The 24079-nt window shown below is 33.1% G+C and overlaps 2 protein-coding genes across 3 annotated transcripts in view; one reads left to right on the top strand and one right to left on the bottom strand.

The window, feature by feature from the left end:
* LOC112054725 (frequenin-1) overlaps positions 1 to 7845 on the top strand; it is a 227718-nt gene extending 219873 nt beyond the window's left edge. For both annotated transcript variants that reach the window (XM_052890641.1, XM_052890640.1), the window contains one exon: positions 892 to 7845. In XM_052890641.1, the coding sequence (XP_052746601.1) occupies positions 892 to 1059 (168 nt within the window). In that variant the 3' untranslated portion in view covers positions 1060 to 7845. The remainder of the gene's footprint in view (positions 1 to 891) is intronic.
* A 4531-nt stretch (positions 7846 to 12376) lies between these two features.
* LOC112054410 (pyruvate dehydrogenase [acetyl-transferring]-phosphatase 1, mitochondrial) lies at positions 12377 to 20911 on the bottom strand. Its single transcript, XM_024094227.2, has 4 exons — positions 20479 to 20911; positions 18452 to 18590; positions 16747 to 16913; positions 12377 to 15587 (listed from the first exon to the last, which is right to left on the bottom strand). Exons 1-4 carry the CDS (start codon positions 20665 to 20667, stop codon positions 14601 to 14603), a joined length of 1482 nt encoding a protein of 493 aa, XP_023949995.1. The 5' UTR covers positions 20668 to 20911; the 3' UTR covers positions 12377 to 14600.
* Between the last annotated feature and the right edge of the window lie 3168 nt (positions 20912 to 24079).

Raw genomic sequence — 24079 nt, 5'->3', positions numbered from 1 at the left:
CATCTAGAGATTACCCCATAAGTAAATTAATAAGCACCTCGCAAAATTTACCCCTTAAAAAATATTTATATAGTTGACTGTCTCGTTGGTCCATTTGATATCCTCAGTGGCGTGCACTTCATATATGCAAAAAAGCACTGCTTACTCTAATGGCTAAATATAAACCTATGTTGGGCCACAGAATACATAGTTGGACTAGGAATTTTTAAATTTTTACTTATAGTGCATACCCTAGTTAAAAACCTTATGCACGCTACTGGGTATCCTATATGGTTTCGGACCACGAGGTTCTGCGTCTGGCCCTATATAGGCTGATAATAAAGACATTAGTGCGGTGAATCCGAGTTGGTAATCAAATTACCATTCTACATAATTAATCAATAGATTCCATCAAGGTTGGTGCTATTCGTCCAGAAATATAAGTCTTATTAATTACCGTGGTCTAATAAAAACTTAAAATGTATCCAATAGCCGTATGAATAAAATTTTCATGAATAAATATTTTTTTTTTATTCTTTACAAGTTAGCCCTTGACTACAATCTCACCTGATGGTAAGCGATGATGCAGTCTAAGATGGAAGCGGGCTAACTTGTTAGGAGGAGGATGAAAATCCACACCCTTTTCGGTTTCTACACCGTACCGGAACGCTAAATCTTTGCCGGTAGGGTGGTAACTAGCCACGGCCGAAGCCTCCCACCAGTCAGACCTGGATTAACTAAGAAAATCTCAATCTGTCCAGCCGGTGATCGAACCCAGGACCTCCGATTTGTAAATCCACCGCCCATACCACTGCGCCACGAAGGCCGTCAATAAAATTTTATTCGTACTGTCTCAGTATTAATAGTCACTTTGTTCCATCAATGTTCTAACACCTAAACCTTTCGTTTCAGGGACAAACACCACAACCCGAAGACGAGAACACCCCACAGAAGCGCGTTGATAAAATCTTCGATCAAATGGATAAGAATCATGACGATCGCCTTACGCTTGAGGAGTTCCGCGAAGGGAGCAAGGCTGACCCGCGCATTGTTCAGGCACTCTCTCTTGGGGGCGATTAATCGACGGTCATCCTCTCGCCGGAATTCTCATTCTCGTCAGACATCTAAACTACCCCCTTACTCATCTAATAAAGGGGTATATACTCGTAGTATGCTCATTATCCCCTATTATACTTAATTATTATATTGAAATTAATTTTGTATGCTTGATATTTATTATTTGCCAATGTGAATTCGAAAAGGGCGAGCGATAGTTGATTGGTATCACATAAGGTTTTTGGAAACCTCGAACCGTTTGCGCTAACCTACGTTAGCTAATCCTAGGTTAGGTAGGTTTAAGCAGTACCTTATATTGTGTTTTAAAAAGTTAAAAACATATGTGTATCCTGTATTGTTTTTTTTTTTAAGAATATTTGCCATATCTTTAATACAATATTTCAATATGGCCAATATTTCCATTCCCCTCTAACTAGTTGGGAAAGACTGTATTAGGAGTGGGTACGACAATAGACCAACGGGCGGGGATCGAACCACCACCCCTCGGTGATGAGTCCGACCGCTTCTACCGTTGAGTTATTGAGGCTCTGAATTAAAAAACAAGTCAATTTTAAATGACAAGTGCCTAGTCAATTAATTTGGGCGACTGAGAGTAGTTTGTATAAAAATTGTATCTTGGATATTCACCTAGATAAACTTGAAACCTCTTTCCATCGTACCCAATATTCACGTAACCTCGTTTCTTTCGTTTCTTAATTTAATATTATATTATTGCATAGATATATAGCGGCAACAAATACCTATATTAAATACTACTTTTAGTTTAGCAACAGAACATAAATCTTAAGAGGTAATAATATCAATTGATACTGTAAGTATGGAATGAAACAGAAATAAAAGCACGACTCACAAAACACGACTTCAAAAGTACTAAAAGTAAAAAAGGCGATTGAAATAAATAAATAAATTCGATTGAAAAAGAACGAGACTTGTCAAAACTTACAAACGTAATAAATAAAATAAATGCCTACTTAAATGGTTCATCTTACAAGAACCGTATGGTGTTAGGATTCTGATTCGTCAACATTTTAACCTAAGTAATCCATTAAAAACCTCGCATTAAATTTCATGTTGGCAAATTCCCTTAACATACGCAATACGAGTGGCCCAGTCACTTGACTTTAAGAACATTATGTTTAATTAGTTGTATAGAAATTAAAAATGATTTACTTAACTACCTTAATAGTAATGAGATAATCACATCCGCGCGAGAGTACGACCATCGGCTAAAACGCCTTACAGAAGTTTTACGAATCATTAGACTTCTATAACTCATAATCATACGGCAGTACAGCCATTAATGCAGTTGCTCAAAATAAAGACGACAATTTAGCGGAAACAAGTAATTTGTGTCGTTCGAAAAACTTTCTATTACAAATTAAGTATGACTATGAAAGTAGAACGATATTTATTAATTCATTCCGCCCTAATACATTTCACGTAATTAAAGGACATACCTACTGCATACGCATAGCCAATATTTAAACTGTATACCTACCTAAACAAACCGTTGGTGGAAGAGTACAATTATTCAAACATAGGTGTACATCTAATCGTAAAATTATAAAATATATTCATCCAACACACATGCAACTACAATTCAGATTGATAATTAACTCTTCATTCTAGATCGGTAACTACTCATAACGTAGATCAGCGTTCTAAGTCTTCATCAAATTAATGAGAAAAAAATCATCTAAGAATATTTTGTTACAAATGTTCCCAAACGATTGTTAAATGTTGATTAATATTAGGTTTTTAAGACTTACGCCCCATTAAAGTAACGTTAAATTTGTATTTTGGGACAATATAAATTAAAAATAAAGAAATTTTGGTATTATTAACAAACGTTTTGGGTTTTTACAGCCCCATAGTTACTAATTAATGTAATTATCTCACGACTGCTGTTTCGTGGCAAAGCCCAGTGGTTTTGGTCGTGACGATAATTATTATTTATTAAAGCAAAAAGTTTTTAAAGTAACAGAGTAAATCAGCATTAATGTTAAAACTGTATAAAAATTGTTATTAAATATTAAAAAAAATAATACCAATATTATGGTTATTATGTTGAACAGCAGTCTATAAAATAATATGGACTTAAATAATAATTAAGAATTAATAGTCTTTGATCGCCGAGTTACCATTATACCTACTATAGGATAAAAAGTGTGGTAGGTAGATAAGTAGAATACCTATCCACTGAACAGTTAAGTAGATTACATAGAAGTTGCACATTCTTTACCCTGCTTTCTTGAGCTACTTTCTTATCTCTATTACTGTAAGCCATCACTTAGGTACAAGTTAAAATATTTGTAAAACTGATATTTTTACATGTTTATGTTTCAAACTAATAATATTTAAAAAAAATTACACTACGCACTTAAAAATTGTGATAGATGATTGACTACAGCAAAATTTAAAATTAATGTTTTTTTTTATTATTATTATTTATCAGTGCACGTGTCGTAGTACTTTTTTCAGTAGGTACATATATTTTTACAATTTACACCACCGAGGAAAGGATAAATCAAACGGATTGTATAGAAAAAAAATTATGTATTGATGTAATGTATAAAAGCATTCGCGAAGTACACAATTTAATTTCCGTCTGAGGAACAATAAGTATCTACTCGTAAGTTTATTATTCTATTTCTATCGGTAGGTACTTAATCTCGTAGATACGAAGTGCCTCAACAAAGACGGAAGCGATACGGTTTCCGATTTTGGGCGTTTCTTAAATTATTATCTTTCGTGACTTAGTCAAAGCAGTTCTTATTGTCTTCTTAAATCTGACGCGTTCATACATGCGTTTATTCAGCGTATAATTATGTTTGTCGAACGAAGCAGCACAGGCACCACGACTATGATATAAATGAACGCTGACTTCTTTAGGTAATAGCGGGTATAGGTTCCCGTTATGCTGGCATCGTTCAAACTTTATGAGGTAGCCTGCGTAAGCAACTCAACGCAATGCCACACTACTCTATATCGTACTTTATCTACATATATAAAAATGAGTTCATATATCCCTTGGTCACGCCATGACGCGTGAACGGCTGAACCGAATTCACAATTTTTTTTCGATGTGTTTGTTATTGTCAGGACAAGGTTCTTATGAAAGAAAATATAAAGAAATGGGTAAGAGTAGGGTAGGGGACAAGGTAAAGGTAGTTGAAAGTTTACATTGAGCTGCACGCGCACGAAGTCGCGGACGTCATGGTCGTCATGTCCAGGTCTGGCTGGTGGCAGGCTTCGGCCGTGCCTAGTTACCACCCTACCGACAAAGACGTACCGCCAAGCGATTTAGCTTTCCGGTACGATGTCGTGTAGAAACCGAAAGGGGTGTAGATTTTCATCCTCCTCTTAACAAGTTAGCCCGCTTCCAACTTAGATCGCATCGTCACTTACCATCAGATGAGATTGCAGTCAAGGGCTAACTTGTAAAGAATATAAAAAAAAGTCCTCAAGTTTTTAATAAAATCGCGATCGTCGCTTACGCAGGCTCCTTTAAGCCGCGACGAAACGACAATTGCGTCGCATCTACACATATTCGGTCGACGAAAGTCTACTTTAAAGACATCTCGTAATTATAACTATTACTAATCTCAGAGCACCCTTGAACAAAAATGGTAAACCGTTTATGCACCTTGATAGGTTTGGCGAACATATATAATTTGTCTTTAGGAAAGTTGTTTTGTTTACATTCCCAAAACGAACTAGACTAGGAAATTGTTTGGGCTGTGCATTTGGTATAGAATTTAAGTATGTATTTGGACTTGCATTACATACTCCGAGATGCGAGTAGTTGCATAATGGAGAATGAAACGTACCTATGCTTAATAACATAGGCTTTCCAAAATTTTAGGCTTATCTTTTCATTGTTTCGAATAGAATTTTCAAATAATGCAAACTTTTCAACAGTTTTGAAAGTATTTTATTACTATTATTTTAATAAGTCAAAGAAGACGCGATTAAGTTTTAAGAACGTATCTAAAGTTTTTAATACAACTATAACTGAAAACTTTACAATTCATATACATATACTTTAAAACTAGAGAAAGGAAGGCATTAATTAGAAATCGTAAACAAAAATCAAATCTAAAGTTTCACATTTTATGATACATATTTAAAATGAAATAGGGTTAATTGTCCTATATCCATCCATTGTCTTTAAATCGTCTACTGTATTGCACCTAGGAGAAAGTACTTGGCTAAGCTGGCTTGAACATGTAATTTTATAAATAACGAACTTCACAAATTTGTAAGCTTGAGAGATATTTTTGTTTTGTTTGTTAAGTCTATCAGTTATCACTTCACCGGTTAGTTCTAATAAAATTAAATATATATTAATTTAAGTGTTAATACTTCGAAAGCCACCAAACTTACCAAAATGATTTTGTTCTTGCACCATGCAGCATTTCCCGATGTTGTTGAAACAATAAGCAAATGCAGTTTAGCGACTTTATACCTTTTAATAACACATCGTCGGAAACGATGGTTTTGGGTAAACTTTTGGGGTTGTTTACTATTACAAAAATATTGCATAAAATAAATTTGCTATGGTAAATTCATCACAGTAGTTAATAGAAGAAAACCTACAAGGAGTGAATGTAAACAGGAAGTGGCATTAACTGTAAATTGATTAAAAGTAAATTGTAATAATTGAATGAAACTTGACAATTTCACTAAATGGTCGATATTAGGACAACTGACCCTACCAATTTAAGTAAGCCTACATAGTAGCGATTATTGTAGGTACCTACCTACTATTTTCACTATTTTTAATACTTATTGTTTTCAGCGACAGCGAACTGAAATTTATGTAAGGTACTTGTAAGAAATATTTAATCATTGTATTACGTAAGTGGGACACCTTTAATTAACTTGTGTAATGTACTACCGGTCATTTCTGTTTTTACATATGCTACTATATTTTATTTATTCAACCAACAACAAATAGGTACATATATTAACAATTGAATCTAAGGATTAACAGTAGGTACGTATATTAAATTTAAATGCTATTTATGTTATTAATTAAATAAACGAGTAGACTTAATGTTTGTGTTGTTTACCTAATATAATCTATCTGATGTTACATAAGACTAGTTTCAAGAATTACTTGAATTTAATGTATTTAAAATATGTTGCTTTAAAAGATATTTTATTTAATACACTTAAGCTTTTTATTATAAATAGTATATACAATAAGTAGCTTACAACAGACGTTAGCTATTAAGTTGATTTATGATTATTTACCACATACCTTGTCAGGTTACCTTGAGTTACCTAAATAAAAGTTAGCAAATACATACATACATACTACATAGCGAACTCAATCACTACAATAACAAAATAATAAAATGTATTACTCACTTACTATTTGGTATTTTTTGTTTCAACTGGCGTATAAACATTGTTAGCTTAATTTAACAACTACAGAAAACTGGCTACTGAAGGCCAAAGATCAATATGGCATCACCTGGAGGAGGCCCTCACCGCAAAAGATTCTTATTTTAAATAAAAGCAATTAAAAAAAACATTGAAAAATAACACACGTAAAAAATTAAATTTTTTTATTTATTTAACAACTACAGAAAGTATCAAAGTGGCCACCCATCTCCCTAGGTCTAATCTGAAATTGGAATTCGTATGAACTAGAGAATCATAATATAAAAATACCGGCCATATAGTGTACCTAGGTTTCCGTACATTATATTAGTATTTCATACTTTTTAATGCACAATAATACTGTTAGCGATACCCAATACTTGAACTTGAAATAGCCGAGAAAAAAGGAAGGAACCCCAAAGTTTGTTTTGTTTTTAATTTTATTTTTATCACTCTAAAGACGTTATTAATGTGTATGTATATTGTATTTCTACTATCGGAAAACGGTTTAGCTTTGGATTTAGCAGTAACTTGTACAGGCAGTTATCTATCTGTGAATGGATGGTTGCTAGGCAACGGCTTCTGGACAAGCTGGTTTGGATACCCTCTGTATCATCGATTTTATCTTGTGTTGTGTAATAACGTTACACACAAGAAGGCTTATACTGTTTAGTTCCTTCATCCAAAACAATACCGTCTTCGGGAGTAGAACGACTATCCTACTCTGCGTAGGTATATATATATATCTGTTAATATGCATAATATTAGGATAAAAGTAAATTGTTCTACCTATTTTTTCTTCAGTTCGCTGTCCGTCTATCACAGAAGTTAAAGGTTTCGAGCAGTGGCGTAGCGTGCCTTGGAGGGGCCCTGTATCAAAATTAGTTGCAGGGGCCCAAATGAAGGGTAAATAAATTTGCGTAAAATAAATATGACAGTGACGTATGATATTTCCAACTTTAACACGCACAGGTGCACGCTTAATCCGGGAAAAACTGTTTTTTTTTTTTTACTTTTGAAAATACAGTTCTTTGTGATTTTCCCCGGGGAACACCAAATTAAGTAATTTTGTGGACTACATTTTGCTAATTTATGCTTTCACACGTAAGGGGCCCCTGTAGTCCGGGGGCTCCGTATCATTGATATGGCTGATACGGTAGCTACGCCCCTGGTTTTAGAATTTTGTAAGAACGTTCTAACTACAAGGACAATGTAAACTTCTTTGGTAGAGCAGCATTAACACTTTTCATTAGTCAACTCTATCTCAATGTAAATAATTATCTAGTACCTACTTAGGTAATTATTTGTTATTCGCCTACTTTAATACATACTATTATAAATTATAATAATATTCACTTTTAATATAATTGATTATTAATAAACGAAGTTGAAATCGAATGTATTTTTTATGAGTTTACCTATCCAAACCAAAGTACCTAGGTAAGTTACCTATTTCTTACATTCATCATCTTAACAGCCGCTGGATTGCAGGGCATAGGCTTTTTGTAGGGTTCCAAACATCACGACCCTGAGCGACCTGCAGCGAAACCCTGTGACTCGCTTGATGTCGTCAGTCCACCTGGTGGGAGGTCGACCAACACTGCGCTTTCTAACGTCCAACGTCCATTGGCTCTTCGATCCATGTGCCCCGCCCATTGCCACTTCAGCTTCGCAACTCGTTGAGTTATGTTCGTGACTTTAGTTCTTCTGCGGATCGCCTCATTTCTTATTAGATCACGCAGATACTCCCAACATAGCTCGTTCTATCAGCCGCTACGTGACTCTGAGCCTTATGAGGCCCATAGTTGGCGACCAAGTCTCGGAACCATAAGTCATTACTGGCAACACGCAATGTTCGAACATTTTAGTCTTCAGATACTGAGTAATTAAGGACAAAAATGTATCGCGAGGTCGATATATTGCGAATGATGCCAAGCGGAGATAGATTAAGCAGTTCACCTCATTCTCGAATCGGACCTGCCTAAGTGGACCATATGTACCTATATATAACTTATATACAAATATTACTATCAGTATATTCATCTAGACTTTTTTATTGTTTACAAGTTAGACCTTGACTACAGTCTCACCTGATGGTAAGTAATGATGCAATCTAAGATAGAATAGCTAACTTGTTAGGAGGAGCATGAAATCCAAATCCCATTCGGTTTCTACAAGACTTCGTGCCGGAACGTTAAATCGCTTAGCGGTAGGGTGGTAACTAGCGACGGCCGAAGCCTCCAATCAGCTAGACCTGGACCAATTAAGAAAACCTCAATCGGCCCAGCCGGGGATCGAACCCAGGACCTCCGTTTAGAAAATCCACCGCACATACCACTACGCCGCAGAGGTCGTCAATAATGAATGAATGTCGAGACTAATAATAACTATAATGCCATTTTAGTAGGTAGGTACATTGGTTTGCCTATGTTTGATTATTATTTATTAGGTCCTAAATTCCAATCCTAGGTCATGCTATGAATCACATCTTCGACTGATTACATAAAGACCAGTATCGCACCCAAATTCAAAGTTGTCCATCATTTTTTACGGAAAACGAGCTTAGATTAGGTACACCAACTCGTATAACTTATACTTAATGTTAAAAAGAGGAAAGATTTGATTGTTTGTATTGAATAGGCTCCGAAACTACTGAACCGAATTGAAAAATTATTTCACTCTTGGGACACTACATTTTCCCTGATTGCTATAGGCTATAATATATTTTTCAAAAATTAGGGATTCTTCCTAAAATTCCAATAATGTAACCCAACTTTTTATCGAGCTGTGTTGCATTTTCAATTTTGGGCGTTGAAAATAAATAGACCTTCATTTTACTTCATACTCTATTTGAACGCTTCTTTAACGCCCGTTTAAAAAACGCTCGTGCGAATGGGGGCTTTAAATACCTGCGTGTGTGGAGACTTGCTGTTTGAAACCTGGGCAGGTACGAACTAAGCCTAAAAAATGCATTACTTAGTTTAAATTCACTAGCTGATTTTTTTTATAATTTTGTAGAATATTATTCTGAAGCAGCATCAAAAGTGTCAGACACTTTTCATTAAGTTATGTCAGGCACTGTCCACTGAAAATAATCCTTTTGCCAGTTGATACTGCCCAGCTTCAGTTGTTTTTAACAGCCTTCAAAAAGGATGTTCTGAATTCCTCTGTATATTTTTCTAACGTTTGTTATGCAATTACTTGAAAAGCAGGCCTTTTTGAATAATTAATTATGTTGTCATCATGTAAAATCTGCTGACAGAATCTTGGGAGAAATCGGGAACTTTCAAAAATCGTAGAGGCAACTAGATCTGATGATAGAACTGAAACACAGATGAGGGAACTCCTCAACGGTTTACAGTAGCTACCTTGTGATTGGGCTTGATTTATTAGTATTGATGACAACTTTTCACCTAGATGTGACTGTTGGGGTCATAACTGCCTGACCGTGTCATAACTGCTTGAGGGATCTTATAATAGAAAGACAGATTGAGGTAGGCCAATTATTATTTATTTATAATCAAATATTGCTTTTAATACTTTCTACATTTTCAACAGAAAAATTATTAATAATTATCACTGAGTAGATCTCAGTGATAATTATTAATTTAAACTTAAAAACTAAAAATTTAATTAACTAAAAATTATAATCAATCATTCAAATGAAAAATGCAACACATCAAACAATTTAATAACAAATATTTTAATGAACATAACAATCAATTAAACATTTTGATTCGTAATTGTAATTAAAATGTCAGCATATTCATTCCAAATAAACAGAAAAAAAGCCTTTAGTGAAATATTTGCTTATTGTCATCAGACACACGTGGGTACAATCCTACCTAAATATAACATTTGATGATAAAATACAAAATTGATAATTGACAATTGTTATAATTATTAATCTTACTTCTAATATCTCAGGTAATGAGGGATACAATATATTTATCTGATAATGTAAATGACAGAGGAAGATATAAAATATTATTGCATCTTACAACAATTATCAATTTTTTAGCTTTTATATTATAAAACTAATCTTTTTCATTTGACTAAATGTTTTGTTATTTTTTTATTATTATAGACTTTGATGTTGTTCCTTCACAGTTTACACATGATATTCAATTTCTTAAAATCACACAATACTTGTAATAGTCAAAATAAACAAAAAAGTATTAGTCTTTTTAATGCAATGCTTGATAAATAAAATCATTGCTAAAAACCGTATCTGCGAATTACAAACTGGTTATTGATAGCAGCCACTAGTAATCTTAGGTGAGGTTTCAGGTGGGATATTGGATTTTAATCTTTCAAATGTATCAGAGGTAAAATCACACAAGTATTGAGACATACAAAAACCTATGATAAAATAGTAGGTAATTAACAATAATAACATGATAGGATTTACATTTAAGCATCTTTATAAGCCTGCACGTGCATATCACATAAATTTATACAAACAAAACATTTTTTATGAAAGCATTTTTTAATTTCTCGATTATTATCAAAATGGATTTTCGTAAAAAATGTTTAATTACATGCATGCCCGTTAATCGACGTTTGGTGTTTTAGGTGATATTAATATCACTTGGTGTTCTGTTATTTAGAAACACAAAATCACAACATATTCAAGTAAGTAACAAAAACATAATCAAGTAACAAAAACACTGCCCGTTAATCGACGTTTAGTGTTTTTAGGTGATATTAATATTACTTGGTGTTCTGTTATTTAGAATCACAAAATCACAACATATTCAAGTTAGTAACAAAAACATAATCAAGCAACAAAAACACTGTCCGTTGATCGACGTTTGGTGTTTTTATTAGGTGATATTAATATCACTTGGTATTCTGTTATTTAGATGCTTACTGCTTAAAAATCACAAAATCACAACATATTCAAGTAAGTAACAAAAACATAATCAAGTAACAAAAACTCAGTCCGTTAATCAACGTTTGGTGTTTTTATTAGGTGATATTAATATCACTTGGTGTTCTGTTATTTAGATGCTTACTGCTTAATAATCACAAAATCACAACATATTCAAGTAAGTAACAAAAACATAATCAAGTAACAAAAACACAGTCCGTTAATCGATGTTTGGTGTTTTTATTAGGTGATATTAATATCACTTGGTGTTCTGTTATTTAGATGCTTACTGCTTAATAATCACAAAATCACAACATATTCAAGTAAGTAACAATAACATAATATGGCACTAGGCTTTTAATAAACTATAAATTGAAATTGAACTTTCTATTTCCAAAAGCAACAATCATAATAATTATGAACTCGAAATTTAAAGGATAATTTGTAATTTGACAGTGTACAACACTGTCAAAATAAAATGTGAAATGTCTTGTTTATGATAGGTGAATAATAATTCCACAATATGTTTTTGCATTAATACAAATTAAGATTTTATCAAGAACCAAAACAGCTGGTCACGTGACTTGCTCCAGCTATGCTACATTACAAAAAATTTCGAATATTTTTTCAAAAACTGTAGCCAATTATAAATATAAATTATACTATAGTAAGCGTCCATCCACACCCAACGGCATGTAGTAGCAGTAGTAAAGTTTATAATTATGAAAATTCAATTCTAATTAACTTGAGTATGTAATAAATTATATTCACCCAGTAAATTAATGAACCATTGGCGTCAACACACATATATCTATATATAAATGATGTACATATTATACACTATAAAATAGAAAGAACAAAGATGTGTAAGTTGAAAAAATGTACAATAATTCAAATTTATTTCACAGAAGAAGAATCAGCAGTTAAACACGAGATTCTGATACACCTATGTGGTGAGGTAACTACTAATATTTCTTACTACTAAAAATTATATTCAAAATCATACTACGCCCTCATTCGCACAAGAGTTTTTAACGGACGTTAAAAAAGCGTTCAAATACAACAAATGCATTCCCAAGTATATGTTCGCATGCCAACATTTTTAAAACACGAAGCTATTTTATCGATCAGTGTAGTATTCTTAATAGACTTTCATTCAACTTCATACTATACGGTACGCCCACCAACGCTGGGTTTTAACGCATAGATTTTTTAACTCTCGTGGAAATGGAGCCTGACATCACTATGTTATCAACATCACACAACATTTCAGACAAATGTTGAAATGCTTAATGACTAAAACAGCTATCAAATTTGTTTGTTTTTTTTAGTTGTAAAATGTAAAAGAAAATAGAAACAGACTTAGGAAGAAACAAATTCAGTAATTTGCAGAAATATTGACAACCAAAACTCAAATCAATCAAAAATCTACCTCTTTTATATTTCTACAGTCAAACTTTAAATATATTTTTTGCACTGTCACAAATTTGTTAATTAATGATGATTTTACTTAAGACAACACATTCATGTTTTTTTTAATTCTTTACAAGGTAGCTCTTGACTACAATCTTATCTGATGGTAAGTAGTGATGATGCAGTCCTAGATGCCAGAGGGCTAACTTGTTAGGAGTCGGATGAAAATCCACACCCCTTTCTCGACACCATACATACGCTAAATCGCTTGGCGGTAGAGTGGTATCTAGCCACGGCCGAAGCCTCCCAGCCAAACTTTGCAAACATATCCATCTAAAAATTTATATTACTAAACAATCAATTATTCAAAAATTACAATAATATTTTAATACAAACATAATAAGTTTCTGGCCAGCTGCATGCAACATTAAATAAATAATTGGAAATAAAATAGTAAATAGCTGGAAACCTCAAGGTTATAATAGTAAATTTCTTAAATATTAAGAATTGTTAGAAGAATTAAGAAATCAGCTTGTATTTAGAATATAAAATGTAAGGATTTTAAAAAAGTTAAATTATATTGTGATTAGTATTATCAGTGAAATTTAAATAAACTTGTAATGTTAGAAAAGCGGAAACATATTCCCAAGAGGTCTCTTTTTGAACACCATAAATAAAGCTATTGATTGCATAGTTTATGGCCTATATTATTTTAAATCATATTCAAACAATAAATAATAAAACAAAATTAAATAATAAAACTAATAAAGACAAATACAATCAATAAATTATAATTAAAATATTTCAATTAAAATTAAATTATAAAGACAATTATTATGATTTATTGAAATTATATTAAAAATTTGATATATTTATATATTTCAAAATGTCATAAAGTTTCAAAAGCAAAGATTAAGATATTTAGGTTCGAGTTCACCGACATTCGTTTAAAAATAATCAACCGTTTAAATAAGTTAAACGCCGTTAAGTCCAAATTTCCTGTTCACCACAGCTCATATGCTGGTTAAGGACGTAAATCGGGCGTTTATCTTAACCGAGCGTGGATACCCCGGTTAAGACGTCTTTGACAGACATATGTGCAAGTTATGTTTTTGTAACGCTCGCAAGTTTCACGAAGATTACTTTCTCAACTACCAAAATGCAAAAGACCCGTAAAATTATAAAAGAGTTTATTTTTCATTTCAGAAATAATTCATTTTCTCTCATAAATAAATCATTTCTTAGCTTTGAGGTTTTATGCCACTGGATGCAGGCAGCTTCGTTTTCGAAACAAAAAAATATAACAAAATGACAAACATTTGTCAATTTGACATGGTACATAATAAATCGGTGTTGCAAATACGTATTTTTCTAAATCCCTACAAATCGAAGCAGAAACTCCCCAAATTGGGGAAAGAACATACCGCAATTTCCCATAAAATCCCCGCCATTTGGGGAATTCCTCGCAAGTTGGCAATGCTGTTATAGATAATAAATAAATTGTTCATAAATCGTTCACTCGTAGTTCTCCATCGCTCGGTTTACAAACCAGAGTCAAAAAGCGTCTGGTGAACAGGAAAAAAACGCTCCTTGTTCAAACTATGTTTAATATTTGACGGGCCGGTTCTGCAAACGCCGTTTATATGAAAGTCGGTGAACTCGGGTCTTAATCTTAATCTTCGCTTTGATCGGTCGATTAAATAAATTACAACAAACTATAATCGATTTTTACTAAACAGAATAAAATAATTTAATCATATAAATTTCAATTAAATAATCATCAATCACTATTTCCATTAAATTATAAGTTGGAGTAACAACATTTTAATTTCAAAACACTATTTTTATTGTATTTATTAAATTAAAATTACGCTGGACACTGTCTCAGAAATTCTGAATCAAAGTAAACAATCGTAACAGTCATGTCATCTCTAAACATTCGACTAACATCAGATGATAAGCTTAGTAAATGTGCCAACCTAGAATGGTCCACCCCATATTCAGTACCTCCAATAGCATGTCTGATGAGATGCGTAGCCGCATTCCTATCTTTTGGTTTGCTTTTTAAACTCTCTTTTCTATGCATAAGAAGCTCATTTATATCTCCAAGTTGAATATTCTTTTTAGGAAGTTTAAGAGGATTAAAAAACACTTTTCCTTTCATATGTTCTCCAACTAGTTTTACCGCTTGCAATGGCGTCATCATATCCCACAAGCCGTCAGACGCTATAATTAGGAACTTATCCTTTGGTGTTAGACGGTGATAATAAATATCTGGTTTGGCAGTAAGATAAGGCGGCGTATAATAATTTGCAGGGATGGCTTTTTGACCGATTAAAGGCACTGCAACTTCAGCTAAAATCTCAGCTGACCACTTATACCTACAGTCCCCCAGACTTCGTAAGGGTGCTAGTTCACCTAAAAGTCTATCCCTACGTATCACAGTTTTACGTTCCTCCTCAGGATGTTCGTTCCATATCCTCTTCAATTCATCGTAATTTTCCGTATTATGTTCTTTTGTAATTTTTTTGGCTATCCACTCATTATCCTCAGTCATTGTACCTACAACAGCATTACAATCGCCTACATTAGCTACATGCATATGTGGCCCGTCTATGTAAGATATGCATGCCACTGCACCTGACAGTGCTACTGAGAGTGTTTTGTGATTAATAGTGCCATTATCTTTAAAGGGTTCTATGACTTCCCTTGAAATATCTTCATCTAAATGCATAATGCCCTTTTCCAAACATAACTCGATATTTGTATCATCTTTGACAGACTCTGAGAGTTTATTCAAATATTCATTGAAACTTTTATCATAGACTAATTTAAGGTCTTGCACAATTTCAGCCTAAAAATAAAATACTTTTATGTAACAAAATGCCTTTCTTTGTAGATAAATGTTAATAAGGTCATGAGATGTGACATCAAATAATTTAGAATTCATGAATATGTCGAAAATAATAGCAATAATTCCTATCAACTCAAAACTCTTTACTACTACTTGTCTTTAATACAAAAATTATTTATGTCTCAAATAGCCTTTTCCTCTAAAGATTTAAAAAAAAATCCGCTAGGGGCAGAAAACATTTGCTGTTGTTGTTGATAGATAATTTTAAAACATGTCAGCTGTCATTACTCGTAGATTAGGTGCTGTGAGGTATATTTTGAAGCCTGGGAAGAGTCACAGGACGCATTAAGCGTTTTTTGTGATTTATCCAAGGCATTTGTGTGCATCATGAGACATTGGTCAGGAAAATACATTACTATGGAATTACGAATAGATCCCTAAACTTGCTGAGTTCCTATTTGATGAATAGAATTCAGAAAGTAGATATCAATGGAAAGCTGTCTACCGGATCAGTTGCAAAAATGGGGGTTCCTCAATGATCTATATTAGAACCATTTCTTTTTATCATTAATATCAATGACCTTCCTTATGTTGACAAGGATAATCATGAGTTTTGTTTGCAGATGACACAACACTTATGTTAAAATTAATAGAGGAGAAATAAATTAATAACTTAGAGATCAATAAGAAGAAACAAAATGCATCTAAATTCATTTTACGGAGAAGGTCATAAGATACTTCATATCTTGAAAAGATTCATGTCGCGAAAATGAAAATAGAAGTAGTTCAAAGTAATCTTAAAATTTACCCTTACAATAAAAATGTTGTTTACTATAATTTGACGGTCATAATGTGGATTTGTACGTGCCACTGATTCTGTCCCTAGCGCATTTTTTAAAAACCTTTGAGGAGAAATGCTCATTATAATTACGCATAATTTAAAAGGAAGTAAAATAAGTATTGCGTTTTTTACATTGCTGGTTACATGGCAAATAACTTATATCTCAAAATTTTCATATACTATTATCACTACACACAATTTTTTTCTTAGCGCTAAATGAATTTTGTGAACAGTGATGTGCCCAAAATATTGTGACGCGTGCCATTGGTTCTCCATCCCAGTACACTAGGCTATTGAAATAATAAATGTTACACTTACCCTGTCGTTAAAAGTATCTATTATTAACTCTCTAGGTTCTTGTTTGATATAGTTTTGCAGCAGATTGTGGGGTAGAAGAGCAGCAGCAATGTATTTGAGAAGCCGCTTAGACACAACTTGAGCGCACGCTGGACCACCATGCCCATCAAAAACTCCCATCAGTAAACCTGTAATTCATGTATAAAAGAATAATAAATATTTATTTATTTTTTGTTTTCTCTTCTTTCAGGGTAGTAAAGTAGTACCCTGCGATAGTAAAGTAACTATATATTTTTTTTTAATTCTTTACAAGTTAGCCCTTGACTACAATCTTACCTGAGTAAGAGATGCAATCTAAGATGGAAGCAGGCTAACTTTTTAGGAGGACAATGAAAATCCACACCCCTTTTGGTTTCTACACGGCATCGTGCCTGGACGCTAAATCGCTTGGCGGTATGTCTTTTGCCGGTAGGGTAGTAACTAGCCACGGCCATAGCCTCCCACCAGCAAGACCTGGACCAATTAAGAAAATCTCAATTGGCCCTGGGGATCAAACCCAGAACCTCCGTCTTGTGAATGCACTGCTCATACCACTGCGCCACAGAGGCCATGAAAAACAGATAATAGATCTAAGAAGATGTGTTCTATGATAATTCGCTTTTCAAGTGTATTCCACAGTGAGAATATCCACTTGTTGTTTTTATATTAATAGGTCTGAATAATGTGCTTCCTTTTAATCCTTCTATGAATCAGTTTTGAAGCCAGAACATTTGGATGACTCATTAGTAGTGTTTTATACTTCTGCGAGACTCAATCTCCAAATTAATATATTTTATGAACGAAAGAACACAACAAGATCTTTCTAAAAATTGAGTTTTGGGTCCTTTGCAGGACGGAGTTCCTGGAACTTCCCCAAAGCTTGATTGCCATACATCCAGACTGACTTCAATATTATCTTATATAGCAAAAGTTTGTTATCAATGGATGCTTTGCTAAGATAAAGTTATGGGCTATAGTAATTTCATGTACTAAAACATTGATCAATGTTGCTTATTGTCTCTGGCGAGTAGATTCACGCTTGTCCGGTTTATAGATAATTATAATTGTTTGAATTATATATTATGATTATAATCTACATACTATATTACTAATACAGTAATTATTGATGCTGTGTGAATAAAAAGCTAAAAACAATATCTGTAATCTATATATTATAGTTTACAGCATTAATAATAAGGCAGATTTGTCAGACATTCGTTTTCCTTTCATGTGGTTTCTTTAGAAACACAGATCTCCCAATTCCCTCTACTTTGTTTGAATGTCAACTGCATGTGTATTAACTGCATATCTTCGTTGACAACTTAATGAAGACATTTAAAATTTCCAAATTCTCTGTTGCTAATTTTGTATGCTACAAAAGAAACTAGAGTATATTTTGTAGATTAGCTAACTAACTAGCTAGCTATGTTTTGTAGTTCAGTTGCTGCTAAGTGTTCTTTTGTTAGTAATATTTTTAACTATACTAATCATAAAGTTGAAGAGTTTGTTTGTTTGCTTGAACGCGTTAATCTCAGGTACTACTGGTTCAATTTAAATAATTCTTTCAGTGTTAGATAACCCATTTATTGAGGAAGGCTAAAGGCTATATATATTATCCCCGTATGTGAAAGAAAATCACGCGGGTGAAACCGCGCGGCGTCAGCTAGTATACAATATAGAATTTTACCTGGTGTCATCTTGCACTGTGCTTCACATCGAGTATCTTCAATTGGGTCATTTGACTGCAACTGATTGGAATCATATGATTTGACTGAGCCATGTGAGAAATCTTTATTAAATTCATTTTTACGAAGAATTACTGTCACCTGTAAAAGATTAATTAAGGTCATTAGTTTTAACTATTAATGATAACATCATTATCATCACAGAGATCCAATAGGGTAGTTACTTATATCAAGTTTAATATAAACAATATTAATTTCATATAGTACATGGAATAAGAGTCTGTCTTCAACCCATTTTCGGCTCACTGCTGAGAGAGTCTCCTCTCAGAATGAGAAGGTTTAGGCCACCACACTGGCCCAATGCGGAATGGTAGAATTCACACATGCAGAGAAATAAGATAATTCTCTGGTATGTTTCGTCACTATGTTTTCCTTCACCATTTGAGACAATTTCTTAAAAAATGCACACAACTGAAAATTTGGAGGTGCATGGCCTGGATTGGATTCTAACCCACGCCAATTAATCGGCCGACTAGACCTTAGTTTAGGTAATAGATGATTAAGGCGCAAGTCACCTGCTAGTGTGTCGATGTGCTTTGTTTACTTGGCATTGTTTGCGTGTATTGAAACCGAGCAAGCAAAAGATTATAAGATTCAAAAATTTAATCCTGAGTGTCACGAGACACCCCCTTGAATGTACAAGAGGTAAATAAATTTGCTGCTGTGAGAAACAAAATTTTTCATCTTACTACAGTGAGGAAAATGTAAGTCTTCTAATCCAAGTATAAAAAATCTCAATTTGGCAATACATACCTTCTGTAATAAATCTGTAGATGTAAAATTCATATTATATCTACCAATCATGTTTTATAGCTGTTAACTTATTACAAAAATACAAACAAATTTTTATTCACATGAATTAACAAATAGGTATGGCAATATTGTTATTTTTTAATTTACGGTAGGAGTAGGTTATCTTGTCACAGGCAATGGTTTGTGACTATAAATAATAATGTATGTAATGTAAGCATGAAATAATCCTCTTAATTTAAAATAATAACTAAGTATCTTATGAATATTTTAATGACCAACTCGAAAGTGTCATAATTAAAATAGTTACTTTTGCTTGCTAATATGGCCAAACAAAAGTAAAATTTCAGAGCAAGTGAGATAACAAAGAGCCATGATAGCCCAGTAGATATGACCTCTGCCTCCGATTCTGGAGGGTGTGGATTCGAATCCGGTCCGGGGCATGCACCTCCAACTTTTCAGTTGTGTGCATTTTAAGAAATTAAATATCACGTGTCTCAATCGGTGAAGGAAAACATCGTGAGGAAACCTGCATACCAGAGAATTATCTTAATTATCTGCGTGTGTGAAGTCTGCCAATCCGCATTGGGCCAGCATGGTGGACTATTGGCCTTACCCTTCTCATTCTGAGAGGAGACTCGAGCTCAGCAGTGAGCCGAATATATAAAAGAAAATGGATTGATGACGTACGAGATAACAAAATACATTATTTTGTACAGATAATACTGTTATTGTTCATGGTATTGAAACAGCCAAATCAAAATTTAATCATGACAAAAATAAAATCTATAGTAAGGATGTTTTTTTCTTCCTTCATACATAATATTATTAATAAGCCGACTAATAATAATAAGCTGACTTAATAAGTCGCCGCTTTTTGCTGATAAATCGGCTTTACCGACTAGTCGGTGACTTTGCCGATTAGTCGGCTTTACCAACTAGTTAGCACATTTCTAATCATTAGTTTACTGATTTTAGTCTCAGATTTCAATGAGAGTTGCTCATGGTTTTAGTAAAAATATGACACTTCATGTGCAAGTTAGATCGTATTAAGTAACAGCTAAACTTTATCTACACCATACATACCAAGTGCATTGATTCTGTCCAGATTATTAGTATCTGAGATATGAAACTTGGTTAAATTTCATAGTAAAACTTATGCACATAATGTTGCAAGTATCTTATTTTTTTGCTTTGAAAACATATTAATTAAACTTACTTCTTGCGGTGTTAAGAGCACTTCAACATCATCCTTCTGGGTTTGACACACAGTAGGTGCTGAATGGAAAAAACGGGGTCTATTGCCAAAAATGTAACCTTTGTACCAAATGCTTGATAATTTTTGTCTCAAGCTGCGATCTATTTTTAGGCATGTATTAAAAACTATACTAATATTTGAACAATGCATATTTTTAAAAAGACCCAACAGTTAACCGGGCATGTTATGCAACCACCAAATATATTAATATTTCTGTTGTATTTTAATTATAAACTTTTCATACACTAAATATTATCATATTTACAAACAATTTTGTGTATGAATTGCAAAATATGAGAAAAATCCGTATCTATATTACAAATAAAACAAAAAAGGTATCATTTTTCTTCATTTGGAACATATCCATGATACCAACATGATAGACATCCGTCACAAGCTGTCAAACCTATCATCCACAGATTCATAAGCTGTCACAAATTAATGGAATATTATGATTCCACAATCACCGAATAGTACGTTATCGATACTAGTATTCGACTGAGCCTCAGACCAAATACCATAAACATATAGGAACCAATAACAAAAGAATAATTGGACCATTATTAGCTACATTTTTCGAGTGCCATTTTGGCCACCTTGTGTGGAATAATCGGAAGGGCTGCTCAGGTATCTATCGATAATATAATCGATAAATAATCATGATTAAGAAAACATTTTTGTTTCTTTTGTGAGAAATGTTTACCCTTTATTTGGGCCCTTTATGTAATTTTGATACAGGCCCCTCCAAGGCGCGCTACGCCACTGATCCACAGATTGAAGAATAATAGACACTAGACAGGTAGAGCCATGAAGCGCACTCACTGTGCGGCTTGTAAAGACTATATCTGTATCATTTTCTATTCTGTGCTTGCACCTTTATATTTCATCAAAATTTGGTTATGAGGTAGCAATAAAAGTACACTTTCGCATTAAGGTCTTTAGTATATTTGGTCGCGTACAAACGATTTTTTCAAAGTTCTACTTAAATATTTTTTATAATTTTATATCGATTGTTCAATTATCATCAGTATTATCAGCCCTAGCTTAATTATCGATCAAACATGTCTACCGGAAGCCTCAAAAATATTTACTTGTCACATATCCTCTTTTGTCTATGGTATCTATGGTCTGAGCACAATCTGATATTTTTAATCTGTACTTGGAATATGTAACTCATAATTTTTAACAAGTTGGCAAAATGTAAACAACGGGAAATACTTTCTGCGGACAAAGACAACGATATATAAGTATAGATACCATACATAAATCTACTATCAATAATGTCAAAGTGTATGAGTGTCGTATCAAAAATTTGCATCCAATCCTTATCCAATCCATCCAATTTTGATGATTTTTTTTAAAGTCATGTTTTTTTATGTCATTTAAAACCAGAAATGTTTTAGTGCGAAAAAAAATATTTATATTGTAAAAAGAAATGCCTACATTTCTTTTTACAATATAAATATTCATATATATATATTATATTATATAAAAAATAATTTAAAACCATTTCAAAAATACAAACATATGCAGAAAACTAATAAGCAAAAGAAAATATAATAATATTTTCTATCTATTGATCACTTTCAAGGCGGTGCCAATGGTTTAATTAATGGGCCGACAATCAGTCATCTACCGTTTTCCTAGTTTTAGGTTTCGTTTAATTGTTTTTTTTTTTTTTATATTTATATGAAACTGTCTTCGGAATATACCCTTTATAATAAAAAAAGAATTATCAAAATCGGACTACTCAATCAAAAGTTATCGGTTTTACACTAAAATTAATGGGTAAACAATCAATCGTCCCTTGTTTACGTAATGTAAAACTAAGCATAACTTTTTATTGAGTTGTCCGATTTTGATAATTCTTTTTTTATTGAAAAATTCTATTTCAACTCTAAGCGTAAGAAAACAATGTATGATTGATTGTTTACCCATTAATTTTAGTGTTAAATCAAGCATAAATTTTTATTAAGTTATCCGATTTTAATAACTCTGTTTTAAATAAATGGATATATTTCAACAATGGTCCCATATAAATTTTAAAAAACAATTTCAATCCTAAGGGTAGAAAAACAGAAGATGACTGATTGTTTTCCTATTAATTTTATTGTAGTACTATGCGTAACTTGTTACGATGTGGCCCGATTTCGAAAATTCTTTAAAGATTGTAAAGGGTATATTTTGAAATAGGGCCCATATAAATTTGGAAAAACAATTGCAATCCTAAATGTAGAAAAACAGGGTACGATTGATTGTTTTCTCATTTATTTTAATGTAAAACCAAGCATAACCTTTTATTGAGTAGTTCGATTTTGATAATTCTTTTTTTAATAGAAAGAGAATATTTCTAAAATACGGGACTATTTTAGAAATATATATATTCCCATATAAATTTGGAAAAACAATTTCAACCGTAAGGGTAGGAAAATAGAAGTTGATCGATTGTTTTCCCATTAATTATTGTAATGTAAAACTATGCGTAACTTGATAATTCTTTATTTTTTGTAAAGGGTATATTTCGAAATAGGTCCCATATAGATTTGGGAAAACAATTTCAATCCTAAAGGTGGAAAAAGCGGGTACGATTGATTGACTACCCATTAGTTGTAACATTGGCACCGGCTTTAAAGTAATCAGTAGATAGAAAATATTATAATGTTTTCGTCTGCTTATTAGTTTACTGCGTGAGTTTGTGTTGTTGGAGTCGGTAGTATTTTGTTTTTAATTATTTATTATATAAATAGCATTAATATTGTTTAAATAATATAAATCATTCCATCCCCACTCCAACAGGTTTCTGATTTCAAATAATATCAAAAAACAAACTGAACAAAAAAAAACATCAAAATCGGAGCTGTTTATGAGCAGGACGAGGGTAAATGCCCTATTGACTCGGCTAGAATGCGTTATTTAATCTGATAGATCGAGTTCATGCGTTACCTAGACATACCTTATTTTAGGAAGGCCAATAGTTTGTCAGCTCTTGCCTTTATCACACGTGTGTATGACATGTAAACAATAGCAGTATGAATTAATATATAATTAAGAATATTGAATATCTTTTATTTGAGTGTAAAGTAAGTGTATTTATAAAATTAAGGCGTAACGTCCACGGTCGAGATAAGGACGTCAGGTGAAGCGCTCTTCAAATCTAAACGGACATATCCGAGGAAGAAATAAGCGTTCGCACCCGAGAAGTCCGTTTTTAGCAAAGAAAAAAGGCAAAGGCCCTCCCCCGTCCGACCCAGAAAATTAAGTTTAGACGCCATAACGCCAAACGCAGCTTCCGCCGCCTTCCAGGTGATACAAAAAGACAACTCGACTCATAGCACTTGCCATTTTACGGTCTGGCGAGAACTTTCAAGAACGAGTGTGAAAAAAGGCGTCAGGACTGTAATTCTCGGGCCAAAACGTTATTCCTAAACGGCACTCTAAGCCGAGGTCCAAGTCTAAGAACTCTATGAGTGTCGTATCGCCTATCTCTCCTTCTGCCTTCGGGCCCCATCAGACGATGATTCTGCGGGCGCTTAAAGTTTAAATTTTTATTTAAATTAAGAAG

This window comes from Bicyclus anynana, chromosome Z, assembly GCF_947172395.1.
Source record: "Bicyclus anynana chromosome Z, ilBicAnyn1.1, whole genome shotgun sequence".
Lineage (NCBI taxonomy): Eukaryota > Metazoa > Arthropoda > Insecta > Lepidoptera > Nymphalidae > Bicyclus > Bicyclus anynana.
This window is presented reverse-complemented; position numbering and strand designations above follow the sequence as displayed.

Bases quoted from the DNA above. Each gene is read 5' to 3' on its own strand.
- LOC112054410 (XM_024094227.2), bottom strand. From the start codon at position 20,667: ATGCATTGTTCAAATATTAGTATAGTTTTTAATACATGCCTAAAAATA. The intron at 16,914-18,451 runs GTAAAATTCTAT...CATGAATTACAG, and splicing joins ACAGTGCAAGATGACACCAG to GTTTACTGATGGGAGTTTTT. The intron at 15,588-16,746 runs GTAAGTGTAACA...TTTTATTTTTAG, and splicing joins TAGATACTTTTAACGACAGG to GCTGAAATTGTGCAAGACCT.